This window comes from Dermacentor silvarum, chromosome 3 (genome assembly GCF_013339745.2).
Source record: "Dermacentor silvarum isolate Dsil-2018 chromosome 3, BIME_Dsil_1.4, whole genome shotgun sequence".
Taxonomy (NCBI): Eukaryota; Metazoa; Arthropoda; class Arachnida; order Ixodida; family Ixodidae; genus Dermacentor; species Dermacentor silvarum.
Window position 1 is genome coordinate 182,960,559 of NC_051156.1, and position 21,691 is coordinate 182,982,249.

At 45.5% G+C, this 21,691-nt stretch overlaps 1 protein-coding gene across 1 annotated transcript in view; it reads left to right on the plus strand.

Annotated features, from left to right (window-relative positions):
• The first annotated feature begins 8,016 nt into the window (after nucleotides 1–8,016).
• LOC125944409 (microtubule-associated protein futsch-like) overlaps nucleotides 8,017–21,691 on the plus strand; it is a 94,652-nt gene continuing 80,977 nt past the window's right edge. Inside the window, exons 1-7 of the mRNA XM_049664864.1 lie at nucleotides 8,017–8,124; nucleotides 12,198–12,245; nucleotides 12,320–12,395; nucleotides 12,511–12,616; nucleotides 14,623–14,732; nucleotides 16,681–16,759; nucleotides 20,852–21,017. Of these exons, the coding sequence (XP_049520821.1) occupies nucleotides 8,029–8,124; nucleotides 12,198–12,245; nucleotides 12,320–12,395; nucleotides 12,511–12,616; nucleotides 14,623–14,732; nucleotides 16,681–16,759; nucleotides 20,852–21,017 (681 nt within the window). The 5' untranslated portion in view covers nucleotides 8,017–8,028. The remainder of the gene's footprint in view (nucleotides 8,125–12,197; nucleotides 12,246–12,319; nucleotides 12,396–12,510; nucleotides 12,617–14,622; nucleotides 14,733–16,680; nucleotides 16,760–20,851; nucleotides 21,018–21,691) is intronic.

Sequence of the window (21,691 nt, forward strand, 5' to 3'; positions counted from 1 at the left end):
CTACTGAGGGGGGTATGCAATGCCTTAATTTATGGCTTTATAGTATTGATAGCAATGCTTTTTAGAGTAATGGTGGGAATCGGAGTAATGATCATTTTGACAGCCCGCCGCCGCCAATAGCGGTGCTGCAACAACATTTAAATCACTTGCTAGACTGGTTATTTTATATACGAAAGGCTAGTGACGTCACACCCCACGTCGGAAGTTGGCGTCGCCGCGGCAGCTTGCGCAACAGGAATATTTACAGGGAAACGCATGCGGGGAGCGCTGCGTGCTTCGCATTGCTATCACGAAAACCGCATAATAAATTATGTGGTTCGGATGCTTGTTCTGAGCTTGTTCTTTATTGAAACGTATAATGTTGTTCTGTATGTTGAATGCGCGATTCCAAAGAATGCACGCACTGTTCGCTTCACTTTGCTGAGTGCTTGTAGCCTCTGCCTTACTGGAATGTGAGCTGTGGCATGTTTTGCTTGCTTACGGGGGTACGAGCCATTGATGATGATAGTTTTCTGTCTACGGACGCGAAAAACATCCCGGGATCCTAGCCATAGATAGTTTCGCTGTAAAAATTGTGAGAGCTTGGGGACTAGCAGAACGCGCATACATAGTTTTTCCCCCGCCGGCTCATACAAGCCTGGACTCCGCTTTATACATATATAGGCACAGCGCACGCGGAAGGCACACTACAGTATCTGTTCTTAGCTTAAAAAACAGCGGTAGGACCCATCTCACGGTGATTGTCGACGGTAATCCGTTTGGCATTGAGTCAATATAGCGACACAATTAAGGTATTGCCACCGTAGGAACAAGTTATGTATGAGGCATGTACTGCAGCTGGATTCCTCTTTCGTGCTTCCCTACGAAGTAGCCTCTCTACTAAGAACATCTACTCGGAGCCATCTAGGGCCGCCGGCGCGAAGTCTGCGCGTGGCCTCCGAAATGCACGGCGCACCGGTGCGTGCGAACGCTGAGAAACGCGTCATGCGGCAACCGGGCTCCTCTCCGGCGCTTTTTGTTTTTCTGGACACGCAGTGCCATCTAGTGCAACTGAATAGTAAAAACCAGTCAAAAGACGAAGGACAGAGAAGAGGCGTGGCACACACGACGTCTCTTCTCTGTCCTTCGTCTTTTGACTGGTTTTTACTATTCAGTATGTACCAACTGACCCAGACAGCTAGCTACTCAACTAGTGCAACTGTTGAAAAGTCCACGCGTGAACTTCGAGACGAGAAACGATCGAGACGCGCCGGTGGCTGCGACCGCTGAGAATTGTTCGCTCACTTGCCGCACACTCGGGGGCTCATACTCGGTGCCCATAGTTAACGAGAGGTTCATTGAAGTGCGGCACGTACCCAGTGCATTCGTGGCATAGCTGGCTAAAGCGTTGGCGTGATAGGCGTTCATTGAAAAGCGCCACGTATACCCAGTGATTTGTGCCGCAGCCTGCTAAATAAAGCGTCGTGTTGCTGTGCTTGAGGCGCCCTTATGACGTGGCTTCGATTCCGCTCAGCATCGGATAAGTCTAAGGGATCTTTTTTTGTCATTGTAGAGCGGGCACATACCCAGTGGCATATAGTTATCCAAGTTGGCGTCAAAGACGTTAATTGAATAGCGGCACACACACCTATTGATACTTACCCAGTGACTGTTATCTGGGTATGTATGACAGCCGTGTTATCTTAGCACGTGCAGCAGGCTGATGCGCCAACCATTCGACCACGGACTACCCATTGACACATGTAGGTGGGAAAACAGTGCTACATTGATGCTATTGACTTCCGAACCTGTGCTTGGTGGTGCTACCATGCTGATGATGATTACTGGCAACCCTTATGAAACCGGGAGGTGACCGTCAGCTAGCATGCGAGGTAATCAGCATTTTGTATACATATCGTTAATCTTATTGCTCTTCATTAGTACTTCTGTACCTACTTTGAACCGTTACCGATGCCTGTAACGGACCTGGTCTTGTCAGTCTCTTCCTTTTTTCCACCAATATTCTATGGACGATGTATCTTGCTTATCTCGACTGCTGACCGGTTGATACCTCCAGTGGCGCACCGACGGGGTGGGGGGAGGGGGGATTCGGAGGTTGTACCCCCCCCCCCCCCCTGAGGCCGACTTAACCCCCCCCCCCCCCCCCCCTTTTGTTGAACTCCTTTTCTTTCCTTACGCATTTGAGTACTGCAACTAAGATGTAAGACGCACAATCGTCTGCACACTCGCAAAAAGCGCATTTTTTTGACAATTTCCCGTGAAGAAATCGAAATTAGTGCTGTTTAGATGGTATTGGCAAACTGTCAACCCCCCCTGGCAGAGATCCTCGGTGCGCTACTGGATACCTCCATTCACTTTAAATCCAAGCGCTTCTGGAAGGTGTACGTGCGTCACCTACGGGTCTCGCTTGGTGAACACCTTCGCATTCCATTAACATGTGCTGAGTGGTCTCCCGTATTTTGTTGCAGACTGATTTTTGCTACGTTGATGATGATGATTTAATCGCATCCCTTTTGAAACGGGGCGGTGACAAATAGTCACCTAGTTTGCTTGATTTAATCAGGTATGCTATACATGTTTTTCATCTAGCATTTTTGTATACGTCTCATTAAGCTTTTTTTTCCCCTCAACATCTACTTGGACCGCTACATATGACTTTGAGAAATCAGGTCGTATCAATATCTGACCTACTTTTTTTAAAAAATACTAATACTCTAAACGTCTTTTGCTTATCTCGACTGCTGACCGGTTAATGCTTCCGTCCACTTTAAACTCAAGCGCTTCTGGAAGGTGAACGTTACCTACGGTTCTCACTACGGTTCTCACTGGGTGAATTCTTTCGCATCCCATTAGGACGTACTGAGTGCTCTCCGGATCTTTGCTGCAGCATACAAATGCCTCATCTATTTCCGAATATTTGCTCTGGTATGTTTTGGTCCTTAGGCAACCAGCTCGAGCCTCAAGTAGCAAGGCATTGTCCTTTGTGTTATCGTACAGATTTTCTATTCTAATTTCCTTCTTCTCATTCTTGTAAATCTCCATGGTCCTTTTTGTTTTCATTCTTTGCATCCAACACTGTCTCTATTTCTCTCACTTTCTTTCTGATGACTCCTGGTTGTGCATTAAGAGTTTTAATTATACTGTACTTGGTTGCGAACTTTTTTGACCTCTTCCTCCATTCTGTGTCCGCGCTTTTGAGGTACAGATACCTGTGCACTTTAGCCGCCCATTTATTTTCATCCAGGTTCCTGAATCTTTCTTCAAAACTAATTTTGCTCAGTGATTCTCTGACTTCAAACGAGGCCCAACCCATGTCACCCTGCATTGCCTCATTTGTGGTTTTACCGTGGGCTCCCAAAGCCAACCGGCCTATACTGATCTTTGGTTAACTTCCAAGCCCGACAAGATATCCGACTTTAAGCATAGAATGGCATTTTCGAACGTTAGCGCCGGCACCATTACTCCTTTCCAGATTGTGGCCCCGCAGTGCTACATTCCATTTCCATTTCATTTTCAGATTATCTTGGTGGGTGCTTGAGTAAGTCTTTTCTTCGTTTATGTATATGCCGAGGTACTTTTATTGCTTGACTATGGGTATGACTTGCTGTTGAATTGACGCCACTTACTTACTCGTCTCTTAATTAAAGATCATAATTCCTGATTTCTCTGTGCTAAACTTGAGGCCTAGATTTGTCGCTGCGCTGCCACAGATATTCGCAAGTGTCTGTAAATCGCTTGTATTGTCCGCTAGTAGCTCTATGTCGTCCGCATACATCAGTCCAGGGACTTTCTGTTGTATCATATGTCCATTACGCATGTATATAGCATAAATCAAACCCTAATTCGCTGTTTTCCAGTCGTCTTTCTATGCCCTTAACATAAAGCGCGAACAACAAAGGAGACAGAGGACATCCTTGCTTCAGTCCTTGGTGAATTCCCACCACTTCATTACCTTTTCGACCTCCCCATACAACTTGTACTCGGTTGTCTCTATGTATCTCCCTCAGCAGCTCCATGAAATCGTCATCTGTGCCCTCGCTCTTAAGAATATCCCATAAAAATTCCCTGTCTACGTTGTCATAGGCTCCTTTAATATCTTGAAATGCTACCAATAAAGGTCTATTCTGAGCTACTGAAATATCTATGTACAGAGTTAGTACAAGCATATTATCCTCTAAGCGTCTGCCTGAACCCATTCTGTACTTCTCCCATCATTTTTCTCTACCCACTTCGACAGTTCTAATTTTATGGCTTGCATTGCCATTCTATATATCACCAACGTTACTGTAACTGGCCTGTACGAGCTCGTCTTATCCTTATCTCCTTTGCCTTTGTAGATGAGGTTCATCTTGCTTTCGCACCATCCAATCGAAATTTCGTTCTAATCACTTGCTCTATGGCATTATTCAGCAGTGCCTTGCTTTTTGGACAGAGGTTTTTGATTAGCTGTATTGGGATTTCATCGGGTCCTGCTGCCGTGTTATTATAGGGACACTTTCTGCTGCATTTCTCCAATAAAAGCTTTCTATGCAAAATTTTTATCTATCAGGCTTCTCTGTTGTTGCCGGATCTGTTGTCTGAACCACCCTTTCTTTCGTGCCGAAGTTATCCCTAAAAAATTAGCAGTGGCTTAGCTCGGCTATGCCAGGATATACGTAGCGTTCGGCCACATCGTTCAGAACCGGTAGACCTGGTGGCATGGGCGGGTAACGATACCCATTGGTAACACTAAAGAGTAGAATCTTCTGCTTAACGAGAAAGTCCTTGCACGTTGTACAAACCCGCGCCATGGTTTCACCCCACTCAGGCGGCGCCGCTAAACTCAACGTTTCACGCATGGCACTACTTACCAGCGTCAAGTCTTTCATGTGCCATAGTCTTTCACACACGTCGCACACATATCCAAACAGATTGTTTACGAAGTCCGTCTTGAAGGTCTGAGTCGCACTGGCGCTTTCGCTAAGTTTCACCGTATTGACCCTTTTCGCAGAGCAGTTTGCTTTAGAGAAACGAGATGGCGCTCACGGCGGCGCGCCATACCCCTCCTCAGCGACCGCGCACGAATACGAAATCATTACCGCTTCTACCTTGCTTCTGTGCGATCAGCTGTCGGAAATGCAACTGAGTTTTCGCTAACCACTGTACTCCAATCATGCTAGATTGAATCATGTGGATTGAAGACGTGTGCAGTAGTTGGCTGCAAAAATGGTGACTGGCATGTTAAGGAATAGAATGAGTCTGTGTGGCGAAGTTCGCGGACCGCTGCTGAAACTGTCCGAACGTGTTACCGGCACTTCGTGATGTACGGCGTTCCTCGAGGTTATAGAAATTTGCTCATCCGCCAGCCTTGTATCGCTAACCTTCAAACAAAGGGTTTCATCCCCAGAACGTCGGCAAGAGTGAGTACAACTCGTTAAACAATGACAAAGGGAGTAGCGCCGCTTCCTGTCGTAGTAAGTTTCGCGCACGTTATCTATACACATCTGTCCCAAATGGCAGGAAAACGTACGCCCACTCTATCGCCGACGTATTAAGAATAAGTGAATGGGCGCACACTTGAATATATGCGCACTGTATACACACAATAAATGACGGACTACAGCTATGGCGCACGAATGGTCGAAGCTGAATGTTTCGTGACGGTCCACAAGAGTAAGCGAGTTACTAGCTGTAATATATATTTGCGACAGGGTATTGGAATGTACAGAATAGCTACGTTTCAAGCCTTGTGCGCAGCAAGAACAAATCTATATAGGAACTGAGCACACCCGCAATCGATTAGGCAGAAACTGACAAGCCACTGCTTCAAAATATTTGCCGAATAAAGAACAAAGAGAAAAAACACACTAATCCTGACTGAATTCATAATCGGAAAGCTTGGATAGCTTGGAATACATATTTAGCCCCGCTTTTAGAACAAGCACCATATATGCTTTGCGCCGTTTGGACATAGCTTAATCAGGTCCGAAAGCGCTTTTGCGTGTTTTCTGAAGCTGTGATCAAAGCTTCGTGCCCTCCACCTAGTCACCGTCTACGATATCTCCGAAAACAGAGGTTTTCTAAGCCGCGCCGGCGTCATACACTTCCATTGTAAACAAGGAGGCAACGGAGGCAGTTGAGGCAAGCAATGAACGCGTCACCACGTGATCAAACATGGCAGCGCCCACGGAATCGCCGCGAAAAGGGTCAATAGTCAGTCAATCGGCGAGCCTTGACGTCATCGACGGCGTCTTGTTGTTGCTGCTGCTGAGATGGTCGGGCACGTCGCTCAGCCTCCTGGCTTCGCTGCTTTGCTAGACGTTCCTCCCTTTGCTCCGGTGTAAGCTGGAAGGAAAGTGGGCTGCTTGCTTCGCGACGATCCGAAGCGCGGCAGCCGACGGTAGCTGATGACGAAAAAGCACCGCCCGCAGCGCTCACTGCGCCTGCGCGACACTCGTTGCAGCAGCCACTCTCCGGTGTTCCCTTTAACAGTGGACCGCTCTGTAGGTCACCAAGACGTGTTACTTTGAGGTAAAAACTCAGACATTCCCTCTCCTCTTGCTCCTAACTCCTTTCCAACTCTGTTTTTTTTTTTTTTTTTTTTTAGCGCATGTGCACTGGTTCCTGCGAAGGGCCCTCCTGGGCACGGACGGACGTTTTGCCTAGGCACATACCACTTCGCTGTAAAACATGTAGAGTATACCTGATTAAATCAAGCAGGCTAGGTGACTATTTGTCACCGCCCCGTTCCAGAGGGGATGCCATTAAATCATCATCATCATAATCACCTGAAGTTTCTCCGGCGTAAGCGACTACAGACAGTGACGTTCTTCCTCGGACTCATGGTCCTGCGACGCACAAGTCCTCCGCTTTTGCACGGTCCCGTATCGCTGTCTGTGTTCACGTTGTCTGTATTCACATTACTGCTGTCGACGCCTCTCCGCTTTGTTACCTTTCTTTCTCCGGCGTGAACGCGCTACGCCGCACCCCTGTCTTTTCCAGGTAACGGTAAGACGCAACCGATGACACCCCGAGGGGGATCTAAGTTAATCAGGCGCGAAGGCGGGCGTGCTTGACAAAAGGGACGTCCCCTCGTTCGCTCGCCGCCGCCGCCGTCCCGCGTCAGGAGGTCCAAGGTGCTCATGAGAAAAAATAACTACGGCAACTTCGCGACACTGCACCCCTACAGAAAACAGCTAAGCTTGTGAGCGAGCTAGCTTTACTTCTATACATGGCTGCTACCACTGGCAGTTGCAAAAAATCCTTTTGAATAATGCTGGTAGGCACATTTTTTGCGACAGGGCCATCTCCCTGTCAGCGAGAGGCGATGCAGAAATGTGAGGGGGGGGGTCAGGACATCCGGACATCCCCCCTGGATCCGCGCCTGGTAGGCGGTAAGGGAATAAAATAGCAGGGTGAGAGGACGGAGTATAAAAAAACACAGCTATTTGCATCTACCGGTTGTCCCACGTAACCTGAGCCAAACTGCCAAACTTCAAAACTTTGCAAATACCACGTAGCTGGACAGAAACAAGGTAATGTTGTTTGCCGTCGCTTGCAGATACTCAGATAATTTTTGCAATTTCGCCTAGTTACATAATTAGTCTTAAATTAATAAACTTCTCAGATATCATAATTAGATGAAAATTGTCAATGAGAAAATTGGGGAGCAACGTGAAAAACTCCCGATCCAGCTTCCTGTTGCTCAATTGTTGCTCCATACGTGCTACATAAATGAGTGTTTTTTGAAGCATGAAAGAAGCCCGCGAATATATGTGTGTACCGCTTCGTAGAATAAAAACAATTGTTGGAAGTTAGCGCTGTGTCCGCGTCGTACCTCTGTGTCTCGTCCCTTTTCGTGCGCTAAAAAGTAAAAGTCATGGAATACCAACATGCCCAAGCTTACGCTCTTTCAAATACAAGAAACATTGCCGCGCGACTGGCAGCTCGCGGCGCTTCGCGTACACGAAATTTTGCGACGCGATCCTCCTCGCGGGCGCCCGGACCGGTCGCACGCACGCAGGCGGAGCGGAGGGCGGAGTGGCCGCAATGCGTTGCGAGGTAGGGAAGCCGGTCTATCTGGCCACGCCTCCGTTCGACTGTCCCCGCTTAAACATGGAGGAACTCACAACCGGAGCGGTAAAGGTGAGCATTATATAGTTACTTTGATTGGTGTTTCTTTTTTTCTTGAACTGTCCGCAGAATAGAAGGGAGTTTCTAGCACTCACGCTATAGATCTGTTCGTCAACTGCAAGGTAAATATACCTGGTAGCGAAGCTTCCATATAGAAGCCCATACGTTCAAAACATGGCGGTTCATCGGCGGTTCGTGGGGCATAGCGCCATCTGTGTGAGGAGGGAACACTTCCGGCGGAAAAAAAAATAAGGTGACGCCATATCCTGTAAAAACAGAAGTGACGTCATGTTTTTTTCAGAGGCGCGAAATTTGTTTTGGTGGCCCGCCATTAGAGCTGCACATTCAAATGCCCCGCCATTCCACTTGGGTGTTTCGAGCTTTCATCAGGGAAAGCGATGCAGCAAATAGTCAGCCGTACGGGTGTCGAAATCGCATCCCTGCACAGAACATACTTTCTTTGGACGCCGACGAAAGCTTTGGATGTAGAGTGCTGGTCCCATCGTCGGACGAAAACAGCTAAAGTAAACAATTATCTGGTGATCGTAACTCACTACTTTTGACTGAACAGGTTAAGAAACGATGAAACATCCTGCGCCACCAAATTCAGACAAACGTCGACAAGCAAAACAGCACAGCACATGCAACGTGTGATTGTAATAGCTGAACTTTACGAGCGCGCCTTGGTGCAATTAAACTTCAAGAGCATTGCAAGTGATAGTGACGTTCACCTCTTATGTTGGGCTCTGAAAAAAGGTATTTATTGGTTAAGATAAAGTCTTTTCTTTTCTCCCCACGTGTATATAAAATTTATTAGGAATTTTATTTTGGTTCAATGAATCCAACTGTCTCGTTTTAATAATAATAAAATAAAAAAAAACACTTTTTTTTTCTTTCCCAATGTTCGTTCCCTCCTCGGATATATAGTCGCGCTTCAATCGCTGCTCCCGTTGCCCTTGCTGATGTCTGTGACACTTTGTTCTGAACCGCTTTTTCGTTCGAAGCTTCGCCATATGGTCTCCCGACCTATTCGGATCAGCCTTGTCTACTGGACGACCAAACTTTATGTCTACGCATTCACGGATAAGCGCCGCGTATGTGTTAGTCGCTGTAGTGCACTCCGACATCGCTAGAAGGATGTTAAGCGGGCACCGAGACGTCTTTGATCGAAATTTCTGGATGCCTTCGATAAGATACCATACTCTGCCTCGATGAAACTCTTCGGCAAGAAGTTTTTAAAGCTACGACGGATCCGCTTAGTGCGCTCAATCGATCGTTTCCTTTTCTGGCTTGTGTTCTCTTCCACGTTTACCGCGCCGCTCTGTGTTGTCGCAGCCATATGGTTGCAGCTGCTTTCTTGTGACGTTTCATGTAACCTTTCAAGCAATACGAGCTCTTGGCGTATAGCGACGAGCAGCGTTAAAGGTAACGAAAAAAAAAAAAAAAAAAGACCAACTCGCAACCGAGAAGAGAACGCCCCCTCTCGCGGGTGACCGTTGACGTCATTTCTGGGCATCTCATTAGACGCGTCGAATGGGCCGGCGCTTTCCTTCTCCTCCCGAGGTGGCCGCGTGACAAGAAAAACAAAAAACAAAGCAGTAGGCGCTGCGACCGAACCGGTTTGGGGCCCTGGGGTATCATTGGGGCACGCATTGCGGCGTGTTCGACGTCCTCTCGGATGCGGGTGTCAAAGCCGATTGAGCTTGTCCGCTCTTGATTTGGGGCCTTACTTCAATTACAAATTAATACTGACCTACCTTTCGCCACATACGTGTGTTTGAGACATTGATTATTCTGCGCGACCTCTGTAATTTTTCTGCCAATGTAAGGAGCGTCGCCCGCTAGCGGCACGCGCTCCTCACTATGCGCTCGGGCTGTCGGCGTCTCCTGTCGTCGTCGTCGTCGCCGTCATCACGGTGAGCAAGCGGCACGCGCTCGTGCCGAGAGCTCCCGCGTTCGTCGTCTTCCACGGCCATTTGCGTTGCCGCTCATCATTTCAGCGTAGAATTTCACTTCTGTCGTCGTAATGGGCAGGCCGCGTTCACGGGGTTATGAGCCATTGCTTAAGGCAGTATGAGCCCATTAGCGGTGCAACCTCCCCAGGTTTCACGTTAGTTCAATGGGTCATGTGACACTTACACGTAACATTTCATTCACCGCTCAAACCGAGCCCTACGACTAAACTCGTGCTAACTGTAATAACTAATAAAAACTGAAACAGCAACAAAGGCGTCCATAATGGCCAAATTTCATTTTTATTATTGTAATTAATTAACATTTAAAATTTCAGTTTCAGCGGTCTCGGTGTAATTGGGAAATCGAAAGGCGAGCTCTCCGTACAAGCGGCATCAACTTTTGGACCTGGAAAAAATGCGATTACCCTCGGTACTGTGGCACGAAGAATTTCGGCTATCAGAGCGCGCGAAACCAAAACTGGGAGGCTGTAGCGTATTAAAGACAGACGGCTCATATCGACTTCAGTACTGAAGACATTATAAAATAAATTATAACGTCTTCGGTAGCGGCTGGGAATATCCGCTGTAATTATCTTTAGCTGTTCCGTTATAACTTGGAACATGTAAAGCTAAGTGCAGGGGATATTCAAGTATTCGAGATAGAAAAATCTTTACCAAACGTTATACTTAATGCAATTCACACGAAGCTCGAAAAAGATCGCCGGCCTCGAAAGGCAGGTGCCTGAGCTCTATAAACGGATATCTGAGTTGGAAGAGAACCTCGAGGCCACGGAAAAAAAAAAAAAAGATGGTCTGCAAGGTTATACTTCAGACAAAGAGCAAGGCAATTGAAAATAAAATCTATCCCCTCGGTAGGCAGAAGCAAAGTGGCACGTCTAGGTCCTGACGAATAATTCTGAAGCTGCTCTACTAACGTGACAAAGTTACCATCCTTAAACGCTGCTCCATGCTTAAGGGCTCAGGTTTCTCTATAAGCGAATACTTCTCTCGCAAAATTCGTGAGATTAGAAAGAAACTCGGATAGAAAAATTAAAAAAATAAAATCGTGACAGGCAAAAAAGGGTGACATTACCCTCCGATAAAGTGCGCATAAGTGGGCGCCCTATTGCTTGGAAAAATGTCCTTGAAGATATAGTTGAAGTCGAAAAGAAAAACAAATTCAGGCGCAACCTATTCCACGATGGATGTCGACGCTAATGAGATTAACATTGAAGCAACGTAGCGACACAGTGTGTTACCACCGCCGAAACGCGTCATGGTTGAGACGTGTATGTAGCCTGGCTCCTCCCTCTCGCGCTTCTTCTCTGGACACGCAGTGACATCTGGCGGCGCGGCCACGAAGTTTGCGGGTCGCACGTGTGTGAATATTTATTCAGTGAATGGCGTTGAACCGCCATAATTGCGGCTGAAAGTTTATTTTTTTTAGACTCAACTGGAGGTACAGATTGGAAGACTTGAAAAAAAAAGCAGTTTTTAGAGCAGCTTGACTAGTTCACAGCGCCTGTTCAAACTTCGGAAAAATAACTGCAACTATCCGTAAAACAAACACTTGACAGACACACTTATTACAGTGAGATAATTCACTAGAAAATGAGGACCGTACAGGTAACAAAGAATTACAAATATTTCAACCACGAGATTACAATCTGTACAACAAAGGTGAAACACAAACTTTTGTTTTGCAAAATAGGTTGCCTAAATACTACAGAGATACAATTATATATTCAAGACCACGAATTTATCACTGAAACACACGTTGCATTATAAATAGCTCGTTCACGTGGATCTCCATAAAATTGTGCTTTGGTCTCTTCTTTCTAACCTAGCAAGGTGATTTTAATGTTTCCAGTGACAGAGCGTTTTGTAACTTAATTAAAAAATAAGTTTAATTTTGTCTTTCAATCCCAAGTCCACTACTGCGTCCCCCATAGTTCCACATGTGTTGCTTCTGGGTGTTATTAAGCGTCATCGTTCGGTCAATTAAGTCCTAGTGTTGCTGGTTCAATACTGAGTATGCCAACTACTTTAGAGGTCGATTCCACGGGCCAAACGCACACGTCTCTGGCTGCAAGCATTGACGCTTTTCTGCCTGTTTTCTCGGTTTTACAGTGCCTCCTCAACAAAGAAGAAGTTGATAAGCCCGTGTTGCAGATTTCGGTCGGTAACTGTTCAAGCTCCACAAGTTTCACTTCAGGACAACACGTTTATGCTTTAATTTCTCTTATTTTCAGGGTCTAAAGGCAATTCGCACTAACTCTGTCGAGAGATACAGGATAGCACTCTCAGATGGAGTAGACCACCACACACGTGAGCTTACACCTTGTTTTTCGAGACCTATTTTTGAGCATCGCGTCTAGAGCACAAATTAAACCTCAACAGGGCTCGAAGTGCACTAATAACTATTCCGCTAAATGGTTTGCAGATGTTATGCTTGGAGCAGATCTTACCCGTATGGTCAACAGCAATCAAGTTGACAAATTCTCAGTGGTGCAATTGGATAAGTATATGTGGTACACTGCCGGAAAAGGGTAAGTTCGTAGATGTGCATGTTTCTGCATATATTATGTTTACGAATCAGTGAGACCATAACACTTATTACACACGCGCAAGCACGCCTGCATTAAGCTTTCGTGGCAGCAAATTTCGCCGAAAATTTAGAGGTCTGTCTGCCCCTCGTCCCAACCTACTTAGTATTCGATGTCTTGGTATAGCTGTGCGCCGTTGGTATACTGCTTTTTTGGTCTGACCTTGTTTGATGCGCTGATGGGGGGCAGCCAAAGCTGTTCGGAAAGCAAGGTCTATAAAAGCGTAATAAAACAATTATACCGTATATTGAGAGGCTGGGAGGGAGTCGGAAGGCGAACTTAAAAGGACATATCTGAAAAAAGACAACCACAGTACTAATAGACACGAGGAATAATGTTCTCTATCCGTGCTATTATCTGATTGCACCTTCCCGCGCTGGGAGACGGTTTACATCCATAAGAGTATAGAATGCCATTCAAAACGCCACTGACAAACTCCGTTTTGGGGGGCGTTTTTTAATAGGGCGTTATTCTGACGAAAACACTCATACTACACCCGTACGCGTTCATGACTGTAAGCGCGTAAGGGTGTTTTATTTTGGCAATACAGTAACACTGATGATGGCGTCTGACAATGTCTATCTTGAGATTATGTTGAATTAACAATTGTATGTTGCTAACTATAGCACATGTAAGTATGCAAAATAGATTTAGCAAATGTCAGCAAATGACCGCTTAATTATACGAAACGAACGGGCGTTGACCGTTTCGATCGGTGCCTTCCGATCAACATCTATGTACAGTCAAACGCATTTATAATGAAGTGCTCGGAACATACAAAACATTTCGTTATACGGGTCACCTCGTTGTAAAGGTCACGCAACTGTGCCACTCACAATATAACAGACTAAGCACTTTCAGCAAGAGAAAACCTTTATATAACATGAATTCAAGGGAGATTTAGTGAAATAAGTCTAATTATTTTTCTTTGTGCATCCTTCGTGTGACAGAATACGCAACTGCGGCCAACCTTTTTGCACAGAAGTTCACAGCATAATTAGCGGCAAAGCGTTGGAGTTACGCAAAGTAAAGCTGCAGGTTGTTGTATGCCGCTGCATGGCCTCCCTTTCCGTCGAAATTATTGGTTCGTTACAGGATCTTCATCGCTATTGCCCTCGTTGACATGCGCGTCCTTTCCGTCCAGATAGCTTTAAAAGAGTCGTCAGTGTCCTGCAGTTACAATTACAACGTAACGGCGTCATCAAATGTGTCGTATTCGTCACCCATCGTACCCGCTGATGCGTTATACAACAAGCAGCGAACGAGTTGAGGCGTTCGTTTTAAAGACTTTCGACTGTAGACCGATTGGGCAGCTCTAATTACTACGGCTTGCGAAGTGGACGGTAACTTTTGCCGCTTGTCATCTACCAGCTTGTTGTCATGTGCCGACTTGTATGCATGCGCTATTCGTGTTGTTATCGTAATGTACATAGGAGATTGTTTTGAGTCCATGTTTGCACCAAAACGCAAATAAGTTCGCAAAGTGTTCTTGCTGATTTCGTTTCTCTAGTAAATGTTCAGTCAGAGGATAGGTCCTTTATATATAGGATATACATTGTATATAAGATATAAATGAAAAGCTGATAGGTCGAGTCGTATAGTAGACGTAATACTCTGTGAGCGTTCACGATAATTTTTTTTATATCGCAAATTATGCTACTTGAAGGGTGGTATTTTGGAATTACACCAATGAAAATCTGACGTTGACAATTGTGCATGTTGGTAATTGCCTACATCGACTAATGTGTTTATCCGTGATAAAGATCCATTTCGATGTGTGTAAGGTGGGAGTTGTAGACATATTAAGCTCATTTGAGGGCATGATTTGGTTTACACTGCGCCAGTTTCGACGCTATTTCTGTTCATTGAAAAAAAAGTCAGTTTCCAAACCCTCTAAGTTACTAAATAGCTCCACTGCCCACAACTTATAATGCACTGAATTCTTTCAGAGAAATCCTGGTTATTCTGGGCCTAACCGTCCTCGCCAAGGGATTCGAATTGGACTGGACGCTGCGGAAGCCTTTGGTGAAGCCTTTGGCCTCATCGCCGCCGTTTGCAGGTGAAGTCGACAGCTGAAAGCTGCGCTGTCATTTGTTTATATCAAAGTGTGTGGTAATGCGGTCTTTCGGATCTTGTGGGGACGCTCGACTCTCACTCGTCCCCTAATGTGGGTTTTCCCGCATGACTCTCGCGTCTCCTGTAGTCCGGCTTCGCCGCGTAGTTCGCTCGGTGCAGTTGCAGAATAGTTCAAGCGATTTCGCGAGGGTTGCTCTGCTAACGCCACCTAACGGTGATGCTACTCGGACGCAAAAGGGAGTAGCCCAGTGCAGCCAACTTTCCCTATAAAGGTTCCCTAGATCTAGGAATTTTAAGGCTTGTTTAGGGAAATAGAGTAATTTGTTCAATATCTTGTGAAATTTCGCGCTAGGACATTGAAACGGCTAAACTGCTGACGCGACGGCGTGTTTTCATTTCAGTCACCTCAAACTACCTTCGCGTTAGCATGAGAAGTATGACTTGATCGTACAGCCGCGCAGTGAACACACCTCGACAAGCAAACGACAGGGTGTGGATCGATGCCCTGGGTGCTTTAATCGAAGTGCTGCTAATATGATTTTGCCGTTCTTACCTCTAGCAAATTGACAATATCTGTTTGCACTGAATTAAATATTTTTTTCTGGAACCGGCGATACATTAAACAAAGCAGCACGGACACACCTACGCATAGCCGGACACATATACGTAACACCTAGCACGACAATGTGGTCATGGCGCTCAACAGCCGATTATGCACGCGTGTACTAAAATTTACCTGGAACCGCCCATAGGCACAGCAACTTTGGACAGAGTCACAATGTTGATGTCCGAATGATGATGTCAATAGTTGAGTTTTGCTTTGTAGGAAAGATGAAAAATGACGCATAAGGGCTCTTCTGGGAGTTGTCTAAGTATGCGTAAGCATTGTGGCACTTGCTCATCTCCACGCAGCCCGGTGTCATTATCAGTGTTTTGATACTTGATCCGGCCAGTACAAACGACAGCGCTGCGGCGACGCGAACTGGTGCGGACGGTGGCGCAAGGCGCATTGATCACGCAGGCAAAGTACTGCAGGGGGCGAATTGTCCGAAGATTGCCTGTGCAGTACAACTTGATACGAAACCAAAATCGCGTTCGTGCGGTTTGGTTTCCGTTAAGCTATTGGCAACAAGTGGTGTAATGTAATGTCAACATGTAATGTAATGTCAACATGTAATGGCAACAGTGTAATGGCAACAAGGCGTGGCAACAAGTCTGCGGCAACAAGCCGCGCGACTGGCCGCTCGAGGCACTTTGCGTGTATTCGCGGCCTTCTTTCACGCTAGGAAAAACACTTTTATGTAGCACGTATTGAGCAACAGAAAGCTGTATCGGGAGTTTTTCATGTTGCTCTACAATTTTCTCATTGATCCTTTTAATCTAATTATAATATTTGAGAAGATGAGTAATTAATTAAGTCTAATTATGTAACTAGGCGGAATGCAAAAAACAATCTGAGCATCTGCAAGCGATGTCAAACAACATTAATTATTATTTGGTTCTGTCCAGCTACGTGGCATTTGCATTTTGTAAATCTTGGAGCATGGTAGTTGGGACACCCTGTATATATTCATTCTACCCATACACCCTCTGCAGCAGGCACCAGACGTCTCACGTACCCAACTGCGGCTGTGTCCCTGATACAGCCTACCCGATTTTTTAATTTTTAATTAATTTTTACGTGGGTTCAGCGTCAGTTATATGTCCTTTAGCAAATACTTGCTACCAACTAAAAGTCATTCCGAGGCATTGCTATGCTGAATTGAGGATTTACTGTCACTTTTGACATGCGTGAACTCTCGAAAACTTGTCACTTTTTTTTTTTTGCCAGCTTAGGTGACAACGACGCGTTTAAACGTACCAAGAACATGTATCACTCGCTATAGAAAAACGCGGATAATTTGTTGTTTAAACGAAGCACTCGTTTGCAGCACCCGTAGCGGCGCCATTTGGAAACAACTCCATTGGTCGGCTCGTCCCCATCGCTCTACTTACTCCTTTCCATTCCAGGTAAACGCTTCTCTAACTTTTCTTGCGTTTGGGTGTAACACGCACTCTTAATTATAATGCGGTGACAGCATATGGGTTCAGCAAGCGGTGTCTGCATGAATACAATTCTTTGTTACTATTAATAACCCATCCTCTTTCAGTAATAGCCGCATCTCGATTCAGGATCGCTCTTTGAGGTGACTGGAGCATTTGCCTCACTATGACCTGTTCATGTGGCCTAAATTGCCGTAATGGTTAGATTTCTTGGCCGACGTATTGTGCTCCCTAACACTATAGTGCCTGAGCTGTTTGCTAGCCATTTGCATTTCTGCCAGCATGAAGAGGGCAAACACATTCACATGTATATACATGTGAATATGTTTAGCGAAAAAAATTCGGAGACAGACAGACGGAGTGCATATTTCTTCGCTAAACATTGCACGTGCATGTGTTTCCAGCAATTGAGCTGTCATTGAGCCTGTCAATTGATGCTGTCATATTTGCAAGTATTTGCATACTTGCGAATACTTGCATTCCAGTATATTTTGGTTGCGTGTCTTTATTTTAATTTTATTTTGGTGCTTTTGTTCTGGGCTTTTAACAAAACGAAAATAGGCATGTCAAATTTCTACATATTGTCAAATTCTGTAATGGTGGCATTTTGAGCCAATCAGAGAAGCCGCGTAGCCCTCTGAGCCAATCAGAGCTGACAAAGGTTGCTGTTCTGTACTTTGTCAAATTTCACCCTCTTGTCAGCGCTGATTGGCATCGAGAGCTGCCACGACTGATTGGCTCAAGATCCTGCCAATACAGAATTTAGCAGTATGTAAGAAATCACCGATGTCTATAATAACACCCTATATGCAGTGGCGTAGCCCGAAATTTTGTGCGGGGAGGGGGGGGGTTGTCACGTTGCAGCGCGGCTTCCTTCTTATAGAATTTGTCGAGGGGTCAAATACATGAATAATAACTGCATTGCCATTGCCAATGCCATTGTATATTAGATGCTGCAAAGGAATTATTGCACGCTATGCACTGTCAAGTAAAATGCGTATGTTTTCATAAAATAATATGTTCGTATGTCCCAAAATTTGTGGCAGAAATAACTGATATCAATGCTTCCGCGTTTTTTTTTGGTCTATTTAATAACAAAAGAAAATATCACACGAACTTTAGAACAATATCCGTTCGGAACAAGCACAGCAATGCATGCAGTTGATATGAAAAACGTAAAGGCCATGAAATTAACAAGTTGAGGACAAATATTTTGATGAATATTTGTCATTCAAGAATCGGGTTTACATTTTTGTACATATGCAACGGCCAGGGAAAAATCACAATCTCTCTGTCCTTCGTTGCAATAGATTGCGCAGGAGCAGCTGTTACCGGTCGTGTATTGTAATTATAGTCTCAACAGATTACAGTCTCAACAGTGAGTACATATAAAAAGCAGGAGTTCTGCAAAATATACATTAGAAATGCGAAGATAGAACGGAATATACAAATGCGAATATACAGCTTGATAAAGCTTTGGCAAGAAAGTGTCGCTGGAAACACGGTTCACTGCTTGTATACACAAAACCTCGTAACAAGATATTTAAATATACGTAGAAGTCGCCAATAAATCTACGTATTTAAGCAAACGTCACTCTATACATTACAAGACAAATAAACATGTTACCCCGTCAAAGATAGTAAACTTTATGTATAGAAAGACGGACGATTCAGACAAGAACAAAACTATGATCTCAGAAATCGTGACATGTACTTCGGCCATGCGGCGGTCCCGACAGCACCATATGGGTAGAATAATAGAGGAATAATGCAGAAATAAGTATGAAACTGTAATTTAATTGCCTGCAGAGCAGTAACAAATATTTTGCTCGAAAAATCAAAGAAGGGCATTGCTTCGGTTTAAAAAAGAAGTAAAAGCAGGTAGCTAAAAAGGAAAGAAAATGTCAAACGAAAGCCACAGATGATACGGCAAATTGAACTACCCAGTATCCGAGAGTGTTTGTTGGGAAACGCCGCGTGGGCCAGGCTTTCAATGAGCAAGGTCGGTCAAAATTTGTTATTTATGTCCTCGTAATTTTCGTATTCGCATGATAATGTTGATCATGATGCTAACTGTTAGAATAAACGGCGATAATTTCTGCGGTTTTAAAAGCTAATGAACAGTCATACGTTTTTATAATTACGAGTTTATGAATCTGAAGGAACACAGCTTTTTACTTGCATTGTTTTTTGCTGCTTCGCTGTCCACTCGGCGGGGAAGTTTAGCGAAGCGGTCAATGACTTCGGACACGTTGATGCCGACGTCTCTAGCTGTGGGCGTATAGAATCGCCAGCCTAACCATGCGTTCCTCAGACATTGTATAGCGCAAATAGTTTTTAGTAATCTTATATTAATAAATATTTTCTCTGCGCTGGCAATGGTCATAGGAAGGGTGACTATAGAATCTGCAGCAGTTTGTACACATTTACATGGAACCTGCAGTCGCAATGACAGAGGGCATCTATTCGGGTGCTAAAACCTAAAAACACTTCTTCGATGTCATTGGTATCCTTGTTTAGGTACCTTGCACAAACAGTAAGCTGTTCGATTCCAGCAATATCCGTCATTTCATCAGCAAGTATGGAGAAGTAGCCTGCAGCGTTTACCTTTGCATCTAGGCTTTCTTTGATAATTTCACCACAAATTTCTATAATTTGGTTTTGTACATCTGGGCTTAAAGACGAGGCATTACTGAGGCAACTTGCCAAATGATTATTCATATATGTATCTCCACAATCAGCTCACATGCGAAGAAGCGCTCTGAAAATACCAGTATTTTCAGCGGGGGCTTTGCTTAAATCCATAGGACCACTGTCCCTATGGCCACGGAGCGCCAGACCTTGTCGCTCGCAAAAAGAACTGCCTCAATAATAGGCCGTTATAACTTTCTTCCGTTTTCTCTTATTTTACTTTGCCTGCCCTGGCCCAGCTGATCGATCGCATTGGGCGCGCTTCCTGAATATGTTTGTAGAAAATTATCGGCTGCCAGCTGATAGTCACGGTGATATTTAGTATTTTCGTGTGTGGAAGATTTCGAGCGCGTGGTTCCATTTCTGGAACGGCTTGGACATTAGGGCTCCAGTGCGCGCATGTTGGTCCAAGTTTATAAGAACATTAAACCCTTAAGGTTCCAGAATTGAAAATTTAAAGCAGGCCTTTGGAAATGTCAGTGCACATTTCGCGTCAAAAAAGTTTATGAGAACTTTATGCCCTTAAAGTTTTGGAATTGAAATCCATGTGCTCCGTAGATTCCGCGGCCGCTGCGAGATGCCGCAACGCGCCCGCTCGCTATCGAAAAGCCCTTGAAAGTTTGTGCACGGATGGGGCGGGGCTCCTTGCGTTATGTGACTCGAGGTGCAAGGGCGTTGCCACGAAATCCAGCCCGAGTTCGCGATGTTCGTGCCGAAATTTCTTTTCAAGCGTGAAAAAGACATCCTGGACAAAATCCAGAATGACTCCGGGCGCCGGTGGTTGTTTTGGTCGGCGGTGCATGCCAGCATAAAAAATGCTGGCATAAAAAAAAAGGGGGCGGTTTCGCCGCTGCCTATACGGCTAATATGGCGCCCCGAACCTGTATAATGCTGTCACGATGCTGTCGATTGCACTACGCTTGTTCGAAAAGCCGAAAGCGCCTTGTAAGATCTCCGCACGACTGCAGATCGAGTATGTGATTCCCTGATGAATGATTGCATATGCGGGTTCGTATTTGCATATGCGTAGCATGCCCGGATCCAGGGATGATGTCCGGATGTCGTAATCTCCCCTTAAAGATTTGTGTGCGCAGCGCCAGTGTGTACGGCACTTGACAAACTCATGAAATCCTTCTTCCCTGCTGTTAATGTTCTTTTTCTCTGGAGAGACAACAGAGGTTCAATGATCTTCGAAGAGAACCATATAAAAACTCGTCATCATAATCATCATCAATCACCATCTCTAAGTCAGACCTCACATTCCCCCTTTTAGAATATAACCTGGATCCTCCCCTGCGTAGTCATGATTACATATGCGTGACATTAAACAGAAGCCGCAGTATGTCTTACGTTGGTACTTCTCTAAAGGTGCACCATCAGAGCCCGGGTCACACATAAGACAGGCGTACGCCCGTGGAGAAACCGCCAAGGAAAGGTGTCCAAGCTGCACTTGCTGGACGAAAGCGGAGAGATCTGCGCCGTGCTGTTCAACGACGATTGCGACTGGTTCTATGGCATGATTGAGGCCGAGAAGGTGAGTCATACGCGGATTTGCTGTCTTTGTGTTCATGCGGGGTCAAAGGGTTCGAGAAGCGGACGTTTCTACTTTCTTTCATCGTCAGGTATGCGCATTTTTACATTGCCATTTCCGGACACACACACACGCACACACGCACGTATTCCCTCTCTCTCTCTGCAGTGATAGCTACAAGGTGTGCCCGCCGCTCAAGCCTTCGCTAGTGCCCGAACGGGGTGTACAAACGTGTAGCCGTCTTGTTAGATTGAGGTGTACAGTGGTCTACGCCAGAACCGGTGGGTGTCCGGCGGTAGGCATCGAACCACGCACGTCCCGCAGACGATTCGGTCAACCAGCCGAGCCATGTTTATGCCTTATTGAAGCGCGTTCCGTACTTCCCACACTGCAGTGTGCACGTTACTGTGAGACGATGTGCCCCTTGTCTCTCTTCGACAGTGTTCTACATATAACACGCGAAGCACAGACGTCGTGCGGCCCGAGAATGTCAACTGTGCGGCCCGCATGGCACTCTCGAAATATTATCAATCCCAAACACTACAAAGCTTTCCTTCTTTAATGTTTACGTTATTCTGTAAAGCTACCTACTATCGTTCATAACCTCCTGATACGTCGCACGAGTGGAACCACCTACATGCCTGCCCTCGTCATTACAAGTGCCGCAGATAGCTTTC